General features: G+C 38.0%; 1 protein-coding gene across 1 annotated transcript; it reads right to left on the bottom strand.

The window, feature by feature from the left end:
- Nucleotides 1–1,123: 1,123 nt before the first annotated feature.
- arhgef25b (Rho guanine nucleotide exchange factor (GEF) 25b) lies at nt 1,124–19,788 on the bottom strand. The gene is made up of 15 exons (XM_017718724.2): nt 19,461–19,788; nt 14,721–15,055; nt 13,037–13,111; nt 12,803–12,927; nt 12,260–12,326; nt 12,027–12,130; nt 9,790–9,859; nt 8,591–8,680; nt 8,384–8,476; nt 6,982–7,032; nt 6,814–6,891; nt 5,393–5,584; nt 4,410–4,590; nt 4,111–4,301; nt 1,124–2,976 (listed from the first exon to the last, which is right to left on the bottom strand). Exons 1-14 carry the CDS (start codon nt 19,552–19,554, stop codon nt 4,111–4,113), a joined length of 1,746 nt encoding a protein of 581 aa, XP_017574213.1. The 5' UTR covers nt 19,555–19,788; the 3' UTR covers nt 1,124–2,976.
- Nucleotides 19,789–22,656: the final 2,868 nt, after the last annotated feature.

Here is a 22,656-nt window from a genome sequence, read left to right as displayed (position 1 = left end):
TTTAAGAGGTTAACAAAATTATTGCATTAACTGCTTGACAAGGAGATAAAAGGTCTGGAGTTTATTCAAAATGTTGTTTTGCATTTGGGAGCTTTTCATGGGAACATATGAGGTCCAAAAAAGTGTCAATGCAACTGAAGGGGGCCATTGTTAGGCTGAAAAAACAAAACACACCTATAAGAGAGATAGCAGAAACTTTAGGAGTGGCCAACCTCAAAAGAAGTAATGCACTGGCAAGTTCAGCAACACCAAAAGGCGTGGAAGACCTCAGTAGAATGATAAGAAAAGGAGAGTATGGAGAAATAAAGACTTCTGGCACTCATTGACTGAAAGGACTTGCATCCAAGTTCACACTGAGCACATGTGACAGACGTGACAGAGTCTGGAGACACCGTGGAGAGCGATCTGCTGCTTGCAACATCCTTCAGCATGATCGGTTTGGCAGTGGGTCAGTAATGGTGTGGGGTGGCATTAATTTGGAGGGCCGCACAGCCCTCCATGTGTTCGCCAGAGGTAGCCTGACTGCCATTAGGTACCGAGATGAGATCCTCAGACCCCTTGTGAGACCATATGCTGGTGCGGTTGGCCCTGGGTTCCTCCTAATGCAGGACAATGCTAGACCTCATGTGGCTGGAGTGTGTCAGCAGTTCCTGCAAGATGAAGGCATTGAAGCTATGGACTGGCCCGTCTGTTCCCCAGACCTGAATCCGATTGAGCACATCTGGGACAGCATGTCTCGCTCCATCCACCAACGCCACGTTGCACCACAGACTGTCCAGGAGTTGGCGGATGCTTTAGTCCAGGTCTTGGAAGAGATCCCTCAGGAGACCATCCGCCACCTCATCAGGAGCATGCCCAGGCATTGTAGGGAGGTCATACAGGCACATGGAGGCCACACACAATACTGAGCCTCATTTTGACTTGTTTTAAGGACATTACATCAAAGTTGGATCAGCCTGTAGTGTGTTTTTCCACTTTAATTTTGTGTGTGACTCCAAATCCAGGCCTCCATTGGTTAATAATTTGATTTCCATTGATGATTTTTGTGTGATTTTCTTGTCAGCACATTCAACTTTGTACAGAACAAAGTATTCAATGAGAATATTTCATTCATTCAGATCTAGGATGTGTTATTTGAGTGTTCCCTTTATTTTTTGCAGTGTATAATCTTTGTATTTATTATTATGGACCTGGGAGTATGTCTGATGGTGTCTGAATACTTTTGGCCTTAGTGTTGGTTGAATAGGTAGATATGTGAAAATGTTTTGGTTTTTGTGATGTCACATCACATTTTGCATCTTAGCTTCTGTATATGACTGAAGGGCATGTTTTGAAACTTACAACTCCACAGTCTTTTATTGCATATAAGGCATGAGATTGTCTCCCTATTCTTAGTATTCGTTTTCTAGAATTACTATAGTACCTTCAACAGACAGCAATGTACCTACTAAGACGATATTTGTAAGGGTTAGGGTTAGGGTTAGGGTCATCTGTGATTATTTTAAAATTTGTTTATTCAAAGATTCAAGATTCATTATTAAATCAATACTAAGACTACAGTTAACTGCAAACTAAACATTACTGCAGGTTCTGACAATATAAGAAGTGAGAAATCTGGTGATGTCTTTGACTTCACATGTCTGACATTACCCAGACCACCACAAATTATATTGGCATTCTATACAACCTATTTCATTTCTAACCATGTAGTTGTGTCAACTATTTACAATTTATTAATAATTGACAGACTACAGTTAAACAGTGGATGGATTATACAAATGCTGTCTTTATTTTGAAGTGGTTAAACAGTTTATTTGTTTTTTTTTTCACTCTTCTGGCTGTGCCAAGTCATTGCTGTAAAATCTTATCTAGCGATCTTATCTAATGTAAGGTAGTGAAAGAATGCATTTGCTGTTGTGCTGCCAGACAGGTGTTAATAGCTATTTGTGGTTGTTTGCAAAATATGGTCACTTTAACCTGTTTGACTGCAGTGAGATATTCATGAAAAAAGAAAACAGTGCTTAAAGTGGAATTCAACTGATTTCTGCTTAAGTAAATGGTTTAGGTGTAAACAAATGTCATTCAGAGTGGTTTCATGTGAAATGTTGTGTTCTAGAGAATCTTACTAAGACTTACTGAGAACTGAGTGGTGGTGGTAGGAACCAGACATGCAAAGCATTTATGCCTCTAAAAGCTAGTTATTAAATTAAATGGTTAGGAATCCATCCATCCATCCATTTTCTAAGCCGCTTCTCCGTCAGGGTCTAATAGGAATATACTGACTAATGGCTGAAACACAGTTTGTAATAGTACAGTACAATTTCACATGAGTCTTTGGTCTAAAATTATTCCATTCCTGCTGTAGACATTAATGCAGGGTGCTGTGAAGCAAAATAGTCAAAAAAATGTTTTCAGATTTGGACATTTTTTGTTTTTTTTACTATTATCAATATTACATTATTAAAACTCAAGAGATGCATGTGCTGTAGCTTCACTGTTCATTTTGGATAGTAAATAAAGTGACTGTATTAGTACTGTATATGCTGTGACCCCTGGTTCCTGTCACCATCACTGTAAAGAAATGAGTCTGTCAATTTCAACAAAATTTGCCATTTCATATCAAACCACTCAGAATGACTGAAAAAATGGTTGGAATTCAAATTCTGAATTCCTATTCAGGAACAGGTCTGGGAAGTCATTGATATTATTTAAAAAAAACTTTATATTAAAGGACATAATGAAGTCATAGAGTAATGGAGAGCACATGGAGTGTAGGCTTAGAGAACAAAGTCAATTTCAGTTTTGGATCTTAAACTGAAATTGACTTTGTTCTCTAAGCCTACAAAATGCAAAACTACTAAAAAGAGCCCGAAAGAGAAGCATGGAAGTGAGAGAGAGGGAGCTGAGGAGGAGACACTCCAAGAGATGAGTCCACAAAACAGCATGTGTCCCACTACGCAGTCATCAGAGGACATCCTGGACAATAAGAGGGCCAGAAATCAGGAGAGAAATTAAAGTGTTGTAGGGCTGCAACAATGATTTTTCTATGATAATTACATGTTACACTAATTTATATTTCTGTAATAGATTCATTTATTTAGCTTTTAATTAGCTAATCAAGCCATTATGTCCACCACCATAAAAATATTCAGTATGGTTCATATCACCTCATATGTCCTCATGTCCCCTCACCTCATGACCCCCACCCCCACCCCACCCCCACCCAACACATACACACACACACACACACACACACATTTGCAATCTAGTGACATGCTTTTTTTAAGTAAGCAAACAATGCATTAACTTTATTTCCACCACTGAATGACCATATATCATATGAACAATACAAAACACTATAGAGGACTTCTGTGAGACAAGAGACTCTTGAGACTCTCAGGCCAAAATGAAAAATGTAATCATCCCTGCATCTTGTAAACATGCATGTATATAACATTGGACACATGTCTACTCACTTCCCATAGCAGTGTTGCAGTAGTCTCAAGAGTGAGATTTTCCGGTTTGAAGTCTAGGAAAAATTCCCTTCCTATTTATGCATCTTGAAGGTGAGAGGAACTTTCAGAAAACTTTATAGGGTTGGATTTTAGGCAATAGGCAGTTTTGAATGTTTTTTTTGGTGACTGCAGAAGACAGATAGCTACTGTTACTGCTAGGAAGTGGTAAACAAATATCATCATGCAGCAGTATAACTGTAACAGTCTCCATTTTGTGCTAAATAAAGATAGAATTGTTGTTTTCTTTACAATTCTTTTGATGATAGTGGTGAAAGTTACAGTAACTGTTGAGTTTGTGTTTATTAGCCTATCTCAGTGGCTAGGCTAGCAAATAGGACTTGTCGACACTACAAGGATATCCGGTAGTTGTAAGATGTATTTGTAAAATGCATGCTGGGTATTGTATTGAAATGAAAAAGATGAAAGTAAACACGAAAGTGGTATAAAATCGACGTAGACGTAGGAATGTAAAACAACAAATACAACTTTGTGTATGCAGTGCAAAAAAAAATTTTTTTTCCTTAATGAACTTTGTCGAGTAACCGTTGCAGCCCTAGAGTGCAGTGTGTTATGGTACTGTAGTAAACAGAGATACCTATTGTTTAGACAGGATCATAGTGGGCAGTGAGGAGTTGCAGGTTCGCAGGCATGGGTGCTTCTGGCTGTCGATGGAGGTGGAGCTATAGGGTCCGAGGGCGGAGTTCACAGAAGTTGATGTCCTAATGCCTCTGCCCAGACTGAGCGACTTACTCTCACGCTTCTGATACTCGATAGGAGACTGCAGGGCTGTGAGAGAGACAACCACAGAGAAGGTCAAGAGCAGGATCTACTCTGTGTAAACAACGTTTTTCTTTTCTCTCATAAAGCTGGATGCTTTCAGTAGCAAAGAGTTACCATTGAGGAAGTTGTGCTGCGTTTCCAGAATCTGAATAATGTCATTGGCCCAAGACAGTCTGACTTCTGGAGACGGAGCCTGAAGGACAAACCGCTGCACATCTCCACTGGCAGCACGAGATGTCAGAACCAACCGACACAGGTCATCAGGGCAACGGTGCTCTATTCCCAAGCAGCTCACCTTAAAGCGAGAGTTCAGCACAAAATCAAATCTACAGAAATTTCCCTTAAGCTTAAATAGTCAGTTAGCCAAGACATATTTGGAGTCTGAAACTTTCTTCTTTCCTTTTGCACTGAAGCTACAACGCTAATGTAGTTAGCTAACAAGCAGTGGAAGTTTGCAGTCACCAGGTAAACATTGCATAAGCTGCATGAAGTTGTTAAATAATCTCAGACTGGCTTTTTCCACATTACCATCTGTAAAATGAACATAAGTTGTGACAAAAACGAAAGCTATTAAAAATGAGATGTGATTCACTGAGATTTAAACAAGTAATTCAGAGTGGTTTAATGTGAGTATTTATATATGTCTTTATAATTTATGGTAGTGAAAAGATCCATATCCAAAATGACCAGGGAACTTACACATGTCTCTTAAGTTTTCATATGTAATATTGATAATGGTAAAATAGCTGTAAATATGAAAAAGCTTTTAATTGGGCACTGTTTTTGCTTGCTGTTTATACTGCATGTATATTAAAAATACATTTTCAGCCAGGCACTTAAAACTACTGTAAAACAATGTCTCAGGCATTAGGCAGCATATTCATAATCATTTCATGTAATAAACGTCTGTAATGTAAATTTAAGAACATTTCAGCCATCTGGTTCCTATCAACACCTCTTTGAACAGTTCTGACTCATTTCACCTCGAACCAGCCTGACTGATATCTGACCTTAACAGTAAAATTTATCAAATAATTTATTCATTTTATACTGGGGTGGACAGATTTTAAACTGAGTTTTAAACTTTTCAACACTACCTTGATGCTGTTCTTGTAGATGTATCCTGGCAGAGAGAATTCTTTCTTGCGGTCGATTGGCTCGCTGAGGATGACGAGCTGCTCAAAAAGGAATACCTGCCTCTGTTTGGGGCGGGGCAGGACGCCAGTTTCCTGTTCGATGAGTGCGAAAGTGTCTTGCTGAAGCAGTTTTCCCTGAGCTGTTATCTTCCCCTGAGGACACATTACAATCACATAGTCCGTCAACAGGAGCTCCATCACTTCATTTACACAGTTTCTTTGCTGCTGACATAATAATGTGCATGTAACATGTTTCTCAAATAGACTTGCTTATGTGTTTCTTGAAGCGCTGTGAGACAAATGTAGGGAAAAAACAAGCTTCAAAATGGCTGCTACCACTGATTGTAGCTACGTGATGGTTTTGGCCGTAGTCAAGCACACGTACAGAGAGACGCTGGGGGGGGCTTGAGCCCCTAACTATGTATTTGCATAATCATACTGTACAAGTGCTCTCTTGGTTAATGTGTATAATAACTGTATTTTAAATGGCCTCTGCCGTTCTTTAAGATTCGTTGAGGCTCAGGAAAGTCGTCATTGCTCTTGAGCGCCCCCTCTGGTGTAGTATGTGGTTCTCTGTAGTAATTCCAACCTGTTATGCATCATGACAATGCTGAAAATCCTACCAATGAAACGTTGAGAATCTCTTTAAGAAAGCGACACTTTCCATATAATGTGTCATTTTGAACAACTAAACATAATTCATCAGCAATAAAGGGAGTTACTTCTTACTTACTTCTACAGCAAGTTTACATTGTTGTGTGAAATAGGAAGTTATATGAGACTGTGGAGCTATTCAGCAGAGATATAACTAACTGCTACTTAGTAACTGAATAGTATAGTATAGTGGGTAATGCCACACCTTTGCACACAAGTGACAGGAGTTCTCGTGCATGAATTATAATGTTAGTGCTTTTGTTTGCCTTTGAAAAAGATCTATGTTTAGTTTCCTCGGAAATGATTGCTCTCTCTTCATAAGATCATGATATACAGAATTTCAAATTAAGTTTAATTTGTGTTCTTTTTTCCCTTTGAGCCATTCCTCCCAAATGTCAGCACATGGGCCTGGCCATAGTAACATCATTTCATACAGTGTCCAGTGTTAGATGATTTAGCCATGCAGTTTGCACAATGCACATTGATGATTATTATTTCCCATAGTTTGTTAGCTACATAGCCTTCAGAGCAAAACTGAACAGGTACATTTCTGGCAACAAATATGTCCTGGCTGATCAAATACATTTGGGATAGTGGGAAACTGCGTTAATTGTATTTTTTTTAAAAATCTCAATTTTAAAACTGCGAGATCACAGACAGAATTCTGTGCAGTAAGTGATGTTGTATGTTCTGTGTAAGAGAATACGGAAGTGTTTCTTTTCGCTCACCTCAAAACCTTGCAGTCTCCCAACATTCATCATATCATTACATCGCTTAGGAACAAAACACATCACCTCAACCGCGCTCTGTGAGAGAACAAAGGACGAATTATTGTTTCAGGTGTGCCATCAGATAAACCATTAAAAGTATGACTGGGTTAGCAGAGTTCCACTCACCTCAAGTTCTTCTGTGTGTTTCCCTGTTTTAACATAATACTTCAAGAAGTCCTGCACACACACACACACACACACGTCCTTGACTAACCAGCTATCGTAAACCGTAAATCGTTTCAGAGATTCAAGGTTTCCTTAAAACAACAATAAAATCATTACCTATTATAGCATTATAATGTCACTCACATGGTAAAAGAGCCATATCACAGAAAACATTTAAAATAAAAGAGTTTGTAAATGTATTCAAAGTTTCAGAAGGTAGGCTACCGTTCATGCCCTAGTCCATAAATGGAAGCCAACCTGCAAAAACCTACACTATATTGCCAAAAGTATTCATAAAAGTTTCAATCACTTCCATGGCCACTGGTGTATAAAACCAAGCACCTAGGCATGAAGACTGCTTCTACAAACATGTTTGTTGCAAACATTGCTTTCAGGAGCTCTGTGAATTCCACCATGATAGGATGCCGGCAGCACCGATGCAACTCCAGACCATGATGCTACCACCATGCTTGACTGTAGGCAAGAGACAGTTGTCTTGTTACTTCTCACCAGGGCACCACCACACATGCAGGACACCATCTGAGCCAAATAAATTTATCTTGGTCTCATCAGACCACAGGACATGGTTCCAGTAATCCATGTTCTTGGACTGCTTATCTTCAGCAAACTGTTTGCGGGTTTTCTTGTGCGTCAGCTTCAGAAGAGGCTTCCTTCTGGGACGACAGCCATGCAGACCGAGTTGATTGTGCGTATGGTCTGAGCACTGACAGGCTGACCTCCCTCTTCTTCAACCTCAGCAGCAATGCTGGCAGCATTCATGCGTCTATTTTTTGAAGCCAACCTCTGGATGTGATGCTGAACACATGGACACGTGGACTTCTTTGGTCGACCCTGGCGAGGCCTGTTTCAAGTGGAACCTGTCCTGGAAAACTGCTTTATGAACTTGGCCACTGTGGTATAGTTCAGTTTCAGGGTGTTAGCAATCTTCTTATAGCACAGGCGTCTTTGTGGAGAGCAACAATTCTATTTCTCACATCCTCAGAGAGTTCTTTGCCATGAGGTGCCATGTTGGATATCCATTGGCCAGTATGAGTGAATTGTACCCAAAACACCAAATTTAACAGCAATGCTCCCCATTCACACCTTGTAACCTGGAACCTTGTAACTCTAATGAGTCACATGACACCAGGGAAGGACAATAACACAACTGGGCACAATTTGGACATGTCCACTGTGAGGTGTACTCACTTGTGTTGCCAGCTGTTTAGACATTAATGGCTGCGTGTTGAGTTATTTCTCTGAAGAAGATGTGTTAACTTATTTTTATTTAGAAAATCAACAAAATTTCATTTGACCAATGGTGCAAACCCCTGCATATGACTACATATGCTTCCATACACACCTTGAGTAGAAGCTGATACTTCATGATCCTCTGAACAGGTTTAATCAGCAGGTCATTCAGCTGCAGCCTGTGGCCCAACTGCTGTCTTAAATCCTGTAAAAAAAGAAGAATCAGTCTCTCTCTCTCTCTCTCTCTCTCTCTCTCTCTCTCTCTCTCTTTCTCTGAAACAAACATACAGAGTTTCAACATATTGGCTGCACGGTTCACCTCAAAATAGGTGTCTATGTACTCTGAGACAATGCACTCAGACTTGGGCTTGTTTTGGCAGTACACCACGTACATGTGAAGACGCCGCTCCTGCAAGCAAACACAAACACAGAAAGTGAAACTATTATGTGTGAATATCTGCTTGACTGAGGTGTGTGGTGGGTGGTCTAAAAACCTGAAAGTTGCATGTTGAATGTTAAGTCAAGTTACAGTGGTTACGTTACAACATTGTAAATTAGGTTTTTGAACTAAAATATTCTGCTTTAACCTTTATTTTCTGTTATTATATTTCAATGTCCAGCATTGTTTTATTGCCAACAGCAAAACTAAGTCAGTCCTGCATTAGTATTAACAAATACTGTTGAAAAAGTATTTCACTAATTAAGGGTTTTCACACCTTAATATTGTCATACATACACACTAGGACCCAGCTGATATAAACATTTTATTAGCAATACATTACTTCATTTGAAAATAGCTAAGCTATAATATATATACCAGTGCATTTTTATGTGGTAATAAATAAATTGATGCAAACTGTTATACTTAAACAGTGCTGTCTGATGTGACTCAGTTACTTATTATTATACATCCTCAGTTAACAAAGAAACTCACAAACATATAATTATAATTATATAAATAATTATAAAACAAGCACAAATAACCTTAACATTAAAACAGATAAATAATAAGAACTCTCACAATGTTTAACTCTCAAACAAAGGCAAACTCACCTAACAAATCAACTGTATTCAAACACAAAATTCACTTTATGTCCTAAAGGACAAACACAGTATCATATAAAAATGAATTATCAATCAAATGATCAGTCATCAACAATGTAACTGTCAATGTTTTCAGCATCCTTGATTAGGTGACATTAGTATGCTAATTATCCTGTGACAGTTACGTTTTTAAGTTGTTTTGACTCCACATACTCCTCGGTAACTCCAGGCTTTTAATTTTATTTTTCTATTAAAAATTATAACAAAAAGACAAAAATACCAGTTCCCCACAGGAAAGCAAATGTACAGTAGTGTGCCATTAAAACTCATTTAAGGTACACAGTTGGACCTTAAGGACTATAGTGTACTGTTGGGGGTATATTTACTTTGTTTGTACCTTGACATAAATGTCCTTGTACAATACCCTTTATTCTGACAGAGCACACACACATAGACCCTCTCTTACACCCTTACATGTTTGATGAAGAGCTGCCCCAGCTGCTCTGGATTAGACACACACTTCTTCAGTTCACCAAGGAAGTAGCTGTAAGATAATAAAACATGGATTGATGTGTGCTCACACAAACATACACACACAGGAAGCAGCTGGTTGGGGAGTAAATAAAGGGGTCAGAGCAGAATAATGAATCTACTGATGTTAGAACCCACTTTCTCCCAAATAAACACACATACGTGCCATTTTGCATAATCACAGTATATCCGTTCTCAGAATAATATGTATCATTTTGGACCCCCTCCGACCCCACACACACATACCCATACACTATGTGGATAAAAATATTGGGACATCCCTCCTAATTGAGTTCAGATATTTTAGCCACGCTCATTGCTAAGAGGTGAATAAAATGAAGCTCATAGCATTGCAGCCTCAATAGACAAACACTGGCAGTAGAATGGGTTGTACTAATGAGCTAAGTGATTTTAACCATGGCGCTGTCATAGGATGCCACCTCTACCTCAAGTCAGGTGGGAATTATCTGTTCTACTAGATCTGCTCCAGTCAACTGTAAATGCCATTATTGTGAAATGCAAGCACCTAGGAGAAACAACAGCTCAGCCACGAAGCAGTAGACGGCACAAACTCACAGAGTGGGGCCGGAGAGCTCTGAAGTGCACAGAGCCTCTCCTCTTTTGAATCTTTCATTAAAGAGTGACAAATTGCCTCTGAAAGCAACAACCTCAAATGAATTGTGCATCAGGAGCTTCATGAAATGTGTTTACATAAGACCAAAATGCATAACACTAAGCGTTAGATGGAGTAGTGTAAACCACACCACCATTGGAAGTGCTTGTGTAAATGTATTCTGTTGAGCTATGAATCAACATAGAACATTACCTGCCTCACTGGTAATTCTCACAGATACACTGTAAAATCTTATAGAAAATTTCCCAGAAGAGTGGAAGCTGTTATAGCTGCAAATAGGGACAAACTTTACATTAACGTGACACCAGGGAGCGAGGAGGCAGATGCATATGTGGAGATAAGCAACTTTTATTCAGGGCAAATCCAGGGACGTAGTCGAGACAGTCCAGGTTCAGATATCCAACACGAAACGCACGAGAGTCAGACATGGACTAAAAACCAAAACACAACACAGACACATGGACAGGACTGGGAGGGGCCAATCGTGACAATTAATGCTTATGGATTTAGAATGGGACACCATAAAAGCTCCTATAGGTGTGATGTGCAGGTGTCCCAATACTTTTGTCCATATATTGTATGTGTCATTTTCACTGTTCTCATGATATCACATAAGATTTTAGAACAGGGGTACATGTTGAAAATGCCCATATCCTCCATTTTTGTTAGTTTTTTTTCTGAGTTCCAATTATAAAGTTTGTGAAGATTGTCATTTATTTTTACTTGATAATTGTCCAACATCTCTTTTTCACTTCAGAATTAAACAAGCTGTTTTCTTCCTGTGCCTTTAACACTGATATAGACCACATATACAAAATCATCATATATTGGGATCTTCTATGAGGAGGTGGCTGTCCTAAACTTTTCAACATTTGAAAATAATGCTTACTTTTTACTTTTATTTTGATTTCTTTTAAAGTGAAGTTGAAAGATTTAGATTTATCATTGTTTTTTTAAATTCATCATACCAAAACACAAAGCTCAAGCTCAAGCTCAAGCATTTTAGAGCAAGAAGTGAGACTGCATCCCTGTCCCTTATTGCCACATGGTGAACAGTTTAATGCCATTGTTTTAAAGTAAGTGTGTTTGTTTGAAAATCAGCATATAATATTAAGAATTTTCACTCAATTTACTTAAACGCATTTTCTACATTTAAGGAAACTTTTTGGTATTTTGATGAAATATTATGAGTTTGCATCAAAACTGTGTTTGCTAGTCATGTACTGGACATTTTTGAGTTCTGCTCAAAATTAGGTCACATACACACTACCGAAACTGTCACTACCAAAACATTTAGTAAAATTTCAATAGTGTTATGATTGTTTTAGTAGTAATAGTTCTAGTCTTCTAAAGTCCAAGTCATTCAATAGTCTGAAATGTTTTCAACTCTGACTTTAAATCAGATAGCACATACACCTATAAGTAACAGCATTCACCCATGAACACTTACCTACACACTTGACAAAAACCCAAAGCTATACACTTTTTATTCAGTACTGGGACATATTACATATTAGAGGAATACACAGTGACATCATATACTTACTCCTTATGCCAGTCATAGATTTGGTGAACATTTCCAAATACTATTTTATCTTTGCCTTTCATATACTCTGGAACTCCACTGTTACTCATAGTGGCCATGTAGCCCTGAGACAGAGAGAACAACAGACATACTGACTTAAAATCATCAGTTCTTCATTTATCATTCTTTCAACAATAGTTAGGTGACTTTCAACAATGCAGTTCTTATGGTGAGGCCAAGGCATTCATATTTACCTCAACTATGAGGCCTAGATCTTCCACATATAGCCTTTCTGTCTCTACCAGCTCTGATAGAACATATCTAAGAAAGAGAAGTGGGGGGGCAGAGAAACTGCAGAGTTACAGCCATATAGACAATTTTCTAAGCAAAAATAAGTTAACACATTCTGTAGAAAGAACACATTTCCATACATTTTGAAACACAATTACTGTTTATGTGCTAATTTTAACATATTGGTTTAAAAAAAAAACATACAATTGCTTGTGCAAAGTCAAGGCACATTTTACATACAGCAAAAAAATAGAACTCATGCACTAAAAATTGTAGAAAAATAGCATATATTGTTCTCAGTGGAGGATGTGTTAACTTCTTTTTACTACAAATATCAACATAACATGGCATTTGACCAGAGGAGTTTAAACTTTTTGTATGTGTACTTAAGACTCTCTCACGTTTGCTTACCAACACAATTTGAAATGAAAATTCAGATATAACAGCAAAAGTGTGTTTTCATCACATTAAATGTCAAAGGTGTATTGAATTAAAACACGACCCACATGCTTTTTTCTAAGGCATTCTTTCTGTCCTCTTCACTGTCTTCAAGACCCACTGATTGGCTGAATTTCTCATCAGTCACAGAGGAACTGCCTTCACCAGGGAGCAGTTGGCAGGAATGATGGTTCTGCAGATACAAAGATTTTCCTCTCTCTGATGATGTGATATATGCATATTACATCAAGTCGTATGAAATCACTTTCACACACACACTCTAGTTTGTGCATGCGCATTACCTGTATGAGATCAGTTATGTGGCTGGGATAAACTGAATCATCAGCTACTTTGACTTCTGAAGCCCCGTTCAATTCCTACAAACAGGTGAGAAGTGATCAGTATCGACCTCTGATATCAAAGCTTAACTATCTTGCTTGCCAAGTGTAGTCCATCAGACAAGGATGTTTATTGTCCAAAGTGTCTGTTTTAGTTTTGCACTGGACCTTTGAGGCTAATCTAGTTAACAAACAATGGGAACTTATACCCACCATTCAGCATTATGCAATTGTCACGCACTTGCCTCAAACTGCAAGTTGCTGAATGTACAAAATTCAAGCTTCAGAAGGACGTATACTATTGTTTTAAGCTATGCCAAGAGCTTTTATCTATTTTTATAAATAACATTATTTCACACAGTGCCAAAAGCAGGTCTATTTGAGATGACTTTAAAATTCAACATGGCTTGAGGCAAATACGAGATGATGTAAGAATAAGAATAGGATGATTTAAGAATTTGCACAATGTGTGAAGTTTGCATGTTCTCCCTGTGTCTGTGTGGGTTTCCTCTGGGTACTTCGGTTCCTACCACAGTCCAAAGACATGCAGTCAGGCCAATTGCCCCTAGATGTGTATGTGTGTGTGATTGTATATGTCTGTGTGTCTTCCCTTCAATGGACAGGCGACGTGCCCAGGGTATTTTTTGCCTTCCGCCCATTGACTGCTGAGATAAGCTCCAGCCCCCCCGCCCCTATGACCCAGAAGGATAAGCAGCTTAGATTTTGTGTGTGTGTGTGTGTGTGTGTGTGTGTGTGTGTGTGCGTGTGCATGTTCATAGTGGTTAACTATGCGCAGGTGTCAACCATACAATGTTCTACTATAAAATACAGTTTTATCACAGTTTTGGAGGTATATGGATGTATAAGGCTGGGATATGGGAAATCATGTCTAATACATTGTTCCATAAGACATGTGTAAGGTTTCCCCATACAATCTCGTCAACAATTATGTTTTTCACTTTCTGATTAAAGAAAATAAATTTAAGGTGCTGCATCTGGAGTGTAACAAAGATAGATTTACTCCTCGATCTCTCCGTGCAGATGGTACTAGATCATCAAAGATGAACAGCACAGGCTGACTCTGCTTCTCTCTCTTTATCTCTCTCTTGTTGCTAATGACCTAAAAGATAGAAATGTTCTATATGGTCCTCTCTGTGTGGAGTTTGCATGTTCTCCCTGTGTCTGCATGGGTTTCCTCCGGGTTCTCCGGTTTCCTCCCACAGTCCAAAGACATGCAGTCAGGCCAATTGGATATGCTAAATTGCCCCTAGGTGTGAGTGACTGTCTGTGTCTGTCTGTCTGCCCTGCGATGGACTGTCCAGGGTGTATCCTGCCTTCCCCCCGATGACTGCTGGGATAGGCTCCAGCACCCCCCTGCGACCCTGACGGAGCACCAGCTTAGACAATGGACTGATGGATGGATGGATGGATGGATGTTCTATATGGGTACTAGGGCCTATGGCTGTATCCACTTCATTGTTTTAATACAAAACTGAAGAACAACATTTTGGACAAGAAACCATGTCATAGCTGATGGACTACATTCTTGGTAAGGGGAATTGTATATTGATTTTTATTTTTTTTGCCAAATTGATCCTTTAGCAAAAGGCAAATGTAACCTAATCAAATGGACTGAATAAAAACCCACCGGTGGTCCATCTGTAGGTGACTGGCAACTGGACTCCTGCGCAGTGCTCACTGTACTATAGCTGTGTGAGAGCGGCACAAACGGGAAGGGCCGTCGATCTGGGTTATTTCTGACCTCTGGCCTCTGGCCTTTGCTCCTTTGTCCCAGGCTGAACCTGCAGAAGGGGCCACTCAGCCACTGCCTCAGAGCTTTGACAGAGTGCTGGGGAGATGAGGGGGTTTGAGTGCTTGGGGCTGCTGGCCAGTGGTCACCAGAGGAGATGGGAGATAGGTCACCAGGGGGAACAAAGTGGGCAGAAGTGTCTGGAGTGACATCAGTGAGTCCTGAGAAAGACTCTGAAGGGAGATAAAATAAGAAACCAGCACACATATTAGACAGTTCAAATATGCACACTTCTGGAAAATCTCTTCCAAATAGTACTCAAGAGGATTGATCTCTCCAGAGCTAATAAAGCTAAAACCTGACTCAACCACATATACCACATAAACCTTTATTGCACTGAGCTACCCAAATACTTAATAAATGTGATCACATAAATAAATATGTACATGCAACATGTGTGTCTCTCAATAACCTTACACAAATACATTGTATTATAAATTATATTTTATAAAATTATATCACAAGGCCCATATGTTGGCCCACACATTCGTTCCTTTCTCACATACCTACATAACTAATACACTGGGTTCATAGTGATTAATAATCCTAATTATTCTAAAGTAAAAATGTGTACATACTGCTGTTATATACAGGAGACAGAATTTCTCAGTCATAGAGTAGATTACATGTTCTAAAAACTGATGATTTCAGACAATATTTTTCTGTTTATAGTTTTTAAGTGCTTTACAGTGCTTTACTGCACTGATACATTTAACCATTCTTGACTGTTACCATTCTTTATTAGCTAGAATATGGTGTGTGTGTGTGCGAGCTGCTGTGAGTCACCTGCAGCCTGAAATAATGGGTTTTGTGGGAGATCTTTGGACCATGACATGCATATTTATGTATTAATGTCACAAGGCCCAGATTAAGATCCCCTGGATGTTAGACCTACAGCGCCTCATCCCTAGGAACATAGCCCTCTCCTATTCACAAACAGTGGATTTCCACTGATCTAATAAGGTTGAAATACACAGGAATTAAAGCTCTCAAAGTTAACATGTCTTTTCTGGCATATGGAACTTGCCAGGTATTTTTCATTCTTGTCATTTGACCTTTCTACTTTATAATTAATCACAAACAATGTAAGAAAAATGTGTGATAAAATCATTATAACTTACAATGTGAAGTGTCTTATTGCTTTTTTAAAACACTGGAGACCATAAGTTACATATAATAACAAACAATGTTTTAAAGTTATTATTAAAAATAATTGATATAAACAATTATTCCTGGGACTCAATCTCAAATGGCTCTCTACGTCCTACATACAGTGCACTGTGTAGGTATTAAAATACTGGCTTCTGCACCCAAACAGTTAATAATTTGTCTAATAACCATTTGGAATTCAGTCACATGTGATGTGACCAACTCTGTACTGGACAAAGAATGAATCATTTTAATGTAGAAGCCAAAGTTTACTGCTATATATAGGAAGGAGGCAGCCATTTCAGAGTCAGCCTGTATTTATATAGCAGCCTGTGTATATCAAGTATTTAACAGAAGATTCAAACATGGCTCAGCCAATCAAATTTTGGGACCATTACAATCCATTTTAGAGAAGCTTTATTTAAAAAGTAAGCTACAGCCATGTAAAATCATATCAACGAAATGAACACTTCCACAAGAAAATCACTAATCTACATTGAATAAGATGCCCAAATGATCATTTTTCTCTATGTTTTATGCACGTAGATGTTACTGCTCACAAAATTTTAGGTAAAAATAATGCTTATTGGATATTTGACTGACAAGTTCGGTCTGTCAGTATATTTAAAACAAACAGAACACTACACTCTTTAATAAAAGTAGTTCTTCAAGGGATTTTAGACAATTGTCTTATATAGAATCATGAACACTCAAAATACCCCTTGCATGATTAAATGATGTTTTGCATCATGAAAGTGTTCTTCAGATTGATGGAAAATATGTTGTAGATAGTTTCATGTTCCACGTGCCTCTTTTTAAAAAAAGGTTTCTATATAACACCAAAAGGGGTTCTCATATTGTTATGATGCCAAGCCTGGAGATGCCTCGATGGGTTGCCAATATCAGTCAAAATTACTGGTAAACTGATGTACTGATCAGGCTCTAACATGTGCAGGTGGATATATGTGCTTGTGTTACTGGTATAACAGGCAGTATGATAGTTGATATACTGCAGTTCAGCACTGAACTGTGGGATATTCGAGCCTGGTTAATATGTTCCAAACTTCCTGTGGAACAGCAATGAGAGAAAACAGTCATCATGAGAGCAACGTGCCTGCACACAGCAAACCACTGTGCTCTTGTGCAACCCCTTAACTCCTGGGGGCCCCTGTTCCCAGATGAGGTTGATTCAGAATTTCACCATGAACTTTTTCCAGCGTCGCCACAAACATTCCTCATGTTGCTATTTCTGCTGATCCTTCCACATACGTACTCAATATTACATTATAAATATATCTGCAGGCTAAAAGAGCAGACTCTGCCATATAAGCCCATGAGCTGCAGCAGTCATGTGTTGGCATCATTGTGGAGAGAAGGGCAGAAACAGAAAGGCAGAAACAGGACCAGTGTACAGGACATGGATTAGCCGACTGTAAAGGACACAAAATCATAATCCTTCACTAACCTACAAAATCTGCACACACAAACTGCTCAGTTTTTGGGTAATAACACATCTAATGTAATCACATGATTGCATTTGAAAACTAAACATTATAAATGCAACAACAAAATCAAATAAAAATGACTACTGTATGTGTTAGGATTGATAGTCTTTTGTTTTTTTTATCTATATTAATAAATGACGTGAATGGACTTTGGAACAGACAGATTGTGTGTGTGTGTGTGTGTGTGTATGGGTGTGTGTGTGTGCTTAAATTGTATCCCAACACACACACACACACACATACACACACACATATACACACACACACTCACATAGATGCACATATTTAAGCCCTAGTTCTCAGGGATCAGGTAAAGTACGACACAGAGAGGGTGAAGAGAGGTCTTGGACCTTATGATAAACTGCAGAATGAACATTTACTTAGGACGAGTGCAGAGTTTTTTCATACAAACATCATAGTAGATACTGAATAATAATTCTGCTGAAAAAAATTGGAATATGTATATAAAATTAGATTTGAATTAGAAAATTGTGTGTGTGACAAACGCCTGAACTCAATAATTAAGAAGGGTGTCTAAATAATTTGTCCATATAGTGTTTCTGCCTATTCAGTTTACAACAATTTAGCTCCGCCTAGTCCAAGTGTTATACCAAGTGATTTAGCCCTGACTGCTTTTTGAATGAAATATAATGCGGTGCAGCCAATCAGAAGAGAGGTCAATTCAATATCGTTGCTGTAAAAAAAAATCTCTATTTTGTCGATGGCAGCTTTACATTGTGTAAAAAAATTTGACAAATAGGCCAGTAGAAATACTACAGAACTACTTGAAATAAAATAAATTTATATTGACTTACATTAAAAGTTATGACCTCCTCCTGGAGACACTTGGTAACAACGATGATACATAGATGTCCTAAAGGTACAGTAATGCAAATACTAAATAAACAATTTTAATAAAGAGTAGTCATGTAAAAATGAATTGCAGCTTTAAAAAAGTGGCCCCTGCAGAATAATGTTTAATTAGCATCAAGGTTGCTAAAACCCTCTTTCACATACTTCTACTTCTTCATCATTTTGAATGATCTACTTCATCATCTTAAATTATTGTTGTTGTTGTGAGATAGTAAGTTAGTTAGTTTGTTTTTTAGTTAGTTAGTTACAATCAAAATTGTTTGAATGTTTTTGTTCCATGACACATTTAAACACATTAATATTTTTTTGTTACATGAAATATATTGTTGGGAGTGAACTTCATATATGCACAAAGTATTAATGCTATACTCTAATACCATATATTAGGTATGAAATTTTGTCTGCTGAAAATCTTTGAACAAAAGTGAAAAAGTTCATTTTATAAAGGTTATTTTATGATAACTATTTTATTTTATTTTAAAATTTCATTCATTTCATTTAAAAGCAAAAATAAAGAGACAAATGTAATATATATACAGAACAAAACCTCTTATCTCTGTTTTGTCAGTTTCTGGCATATGTTGAAAATACCTGTTGCCTTATGTAAAGTTCATGATAAATGGATCAAAAGAAATGTCCCAAAATTACATAGGAAAAAATTCTGGTTCCATTGACTTAGATTATAAGTAAAGTATGTTTTCCTTCTCCTGTAAAGAGATATAAGAGAATCATGATGATTTATTAAAAATGTTTTTAAAAGCTTGTGTCTCCAAACTGTTGACCAAATAATTTCTTCCATGTGACAGATCTGCGTTAAAACTGGTACTCCAATCTGAAATAGGAAACAGGGCATACACCATATAAAATGATATCCTAAACTGAAAAGGTCTGGGCGCAGTTGTGGGGTTGGATAGAGGGGCTTACATTAGTAGTGCAGTAGATAACTTGAAATGAGCTAAATGTTAAGGCAGACGCTGTAAGCCATTCAGAAGCTTTTAGATCAGATACTCAGAGGTGAAAGATAAATTAAAGAACAGGACAATAGACTTACCTTGATCTCTGATGGAGTAGCATTCACACGTGGCCAAAACTTTCTGAAAGAGGTTTGAACAGCCACACCCCTTCAGGGCACGACGTTCCTCCATGCCCACTGTATAACACACTGCATCAGCTCAACTTAGCTCGGGATCTCCGTACATGCGCGCACACACATCCACACCCACTTCAGAGATAATCCTGCAGTCATGAAGCCACACTCAACATCAGCATAATCTCTAATCCATTATAATGTGTCCAGACAGACAGAACTCCGCCTGGATTGATCTTCCATAAGGTCAACAAACCAAAGAAGGAGAAACAGACAAAATCTTCAGCACATTCTCACCAGAATACCACAAAGTGAGAGCAAGAGAGAGGCTTAGTGTGTATATGAGTGTGTGGAACAGATAGAAAAGGGGGTGGAGACACACTTTTACTGGAGTCTGTCTTTCTGCTTTTTGCCCCACATACACTTCCCATTGTCATCCAATTGCCATTTCACCTTTCGGTTTCATAAGAACTTTTGCTAACTGCATCATCAAGTATCAATAAACTTTAGTAGCAGATATTTTTATTGTATTGTATATTATATTGCTCTATGCTTAAAGTTACCTTGTTACCTTGTTAGTTCATGGTCTCTGGTCATTTTAAGCGAAACTCATTATATTTTACCATTTAAAAAAAAAAAACTGTGAAAAAGTGTAACATAAATACTTTGGATGAAAAGAAATACTATAAATATTTTGAGCAACACAACTCCATAATTCATACTCCAAAATTTCAGTTCAAGTCAGTTTGTTCCATTTCTCACAGTTTAATCTTCTATCAAAATGTAATTTTTGCCTGCCTCTAAAACATCTTCTGGTTTTTGAATACATCAGTGTGAACCAGCAGACAGGGGGGAACATTATTAACCAATAATTTCATGTTTCATCTCCCCCTCCCAGCTCCCCCCCTGTCATCTAGCTAAGAGACCCTCCCTGATACTGTTTGTCATTCAGAAATATACCACAGAATGAAAGGAAAATATTATTTCTCAGTCATGTTGCTTTAAATGTGAATATTAAGAGATCACAGCCTTAGAAAGTGAGACTGGGAGAGAAGTACAACTTCAACAATGTAATTTTGGGGAGAAATAAAAAATAAATTGACTAGGATATAAACAATTATATGGCATGTTATATAATTAGGTTATATAGTTAGGCTACTTTATATAATATTATAACATTTTCTTACAATTACATTTTACATTAATGCCATTTGGCTGACGCTCTTATCCAGAGCGACTTACAATTTGATCATTTTACATAGGTAGGCTAAGGCGGTGTTAGGAGTCTTGCCCAAGGACTCTTATTGGTATAGAGTAGGGTGTTTGCCCAGGTGGGGATTGAACCCCAGTCTACATTGTTATATTATTATATTATACCCGTTGGAATTATACATATAATTTTTGGCACTAAGTTCTGTAGCCTATTTAGCCACAAAGTTGTGCAGTAATTAATATCCTTCTAACAGTGATTTTTGTATAATTATGTTTTAAAAGGCTGCTTTATATATTCAAAGACTTGCAAAAGTATTCAACCCCCTTAAAATACATATTTGCCTGGATAAAAAATGACATTTGCAGAGATTGTTCCAGCTGGTGATTTTATTGAAACCAATGTCCATATTTCAAAGTTAAAATTCATTGTTTGTCAGTAGATCTTAAAAAAACTGAAAATGCTGCTTACATAAGTATTCAACCTCTCTATACTAGTACTTGGCAGAACCACCTTTTGCTGCAATGGCAGCTTTAAGCCTGTTGGGGTGAGTTTTTAGCAGCTTTGCTCACTGTTCGAGAGATTCAGCCATTCTTCCTGGCAGATTTGCTCCAGGTTGTTCAGGTTGACCGAGTGATGCCTATTTTCAAATATTTCAGATTTTCTCTGCCATCCCATTCTTGCTGAGTTTTGAGGGACAACGTTGTGTAGACAGTGTCACTGTTATTTAATGCAGCCTCTATTATAACAATACAGATGTGAACTGGAAAAGTGGGAGATACTAGTCTCTGTTTTGTGAATGAGTTGATTTGTTGCTTTGTTGGGTCAGTTTAATCCTTTGTTTAATCATGTGACATTTTTATGTTGTGGGAGCCAAAGACCTCAAATTGTTGACAAATTGTATTTGTCAAATTATATAAGTGATTTCAGAAATGTTTCTAACACTTTAGCTTAGCTCTAAGTTTTAAGTTTACAGGTCTCTCTCCATTCAAGCACAAAGTGAGTTGTTCATATACAACTAGAAATAACTGCCTAGGGCCATCATCAAAATTGCACAGTGGATTGCTACCTATAAGGATTTGATGTAACATGACTTTGACATCACTGTAATGTAGGTGGGGCTTCTACTAAATCGCACAGGAGCACCCCGGAGCTGATACTGAGTCATGCCCTTATCTAATCCCTCATTCAAAAGCTGTTCAATGAAAAATATTCCAAAATGTGCAGCACAAAGGAATGGAAACAGTATAAAAACAAGATATTTAATGTTTTACCTTATCAAATTAATTGTCTTTTGTAAATATATTTTTGGCCAAGTTGCCAAAAAATATGTCAGTTAATAATCCAGCAGGCCAAGAACAATGCTCCCCAATGAACAGTTGCAAGGATGTTAGGTATTTGACCCTCTACAATGCAAAAGATTGAGGGAATCCAGGGAAATCTCTGTGTAAAGGCAAGGTCGAAAACCAACGCTGAATGCCCATGACCTTCAATGCCTTAGCCAGCACTGCATGAAAAAGCACACTCCTGTGATGGATAGCACAATATTGGCTCAGGTATACTTGGCAAACAATTTAAGGCTGTACTAAGGACAGCAGAATCTGTATGTCACTATATGTATTGAAAATCTAAAATGGATTGATGCACATTGGAAACTTGTTATATGGTATCCGAAGTCAACTTTTCAGACTGTTTATTGAAATAATGGACTTAGTGTTCTCCAGGCCAGTGAAGGAAAGGATCATCCAGACTGTTACGGGCACCCAAGTTCAAAAGCCAGGGTCTTTAATGACAACACCAAGCTGTACTCTGTATATTGTACAATAGTATTGCTGCATTATCAGAGAGTGCTGACACTAGACTATCCTGCCTGTATTCCATCCAGACCTTCTCTCACTGAAAATGTGTGTTGCATTATGACACGCAATATATGAAAATAAAGCAATAGTG

The sequence above is a fragment of the Pygocentrus nattereri genome, chromosome 26 (genome assembly GCF_015220715.1).
Source record: "Pygocentrus nattereri isolate fPygNat1 chromosome 26, fPygNat1.pri, whole genome shotgun sequence".
Classification (NCBI taxonomy): Eukaryota; Metazoa; Chordata; class Actinopteri; order Characiformes; family Serrasalmidae; genus Pygocentrus; species Pygocentrus nattereri.
The sequence above is the reverse complement of the archived record's forward strand: the minus strand, read 5'-3'. Positions and strand labels throughout refer to the sequence as shown.

Bases quoted from the DNA above. Each gene is read 5' to 3' on its own strand.
- arhgef25b (XM_017718724.2), bottom strand. From the start codon at position 19,554: ATGGAGGAACGTCGTGCCCTGAAGGGGTGTGGCTGTTCAAACCTCTTT. The intron at 6,892-6,981 runs GTGAGTGGAACT...GTTCTCTCACAG, and splicing joins AACACACAGAAGAACTTGAG to AGCGCGGTTGAGGTGATGTG. The intron at 4,302-4,409 runs GTAACTCTTTGC...TCTCTCTCACAG, and splicing joins GCAGCACAACTTCCTCAATG to CCCTGCAGTCTCCTATCGAG.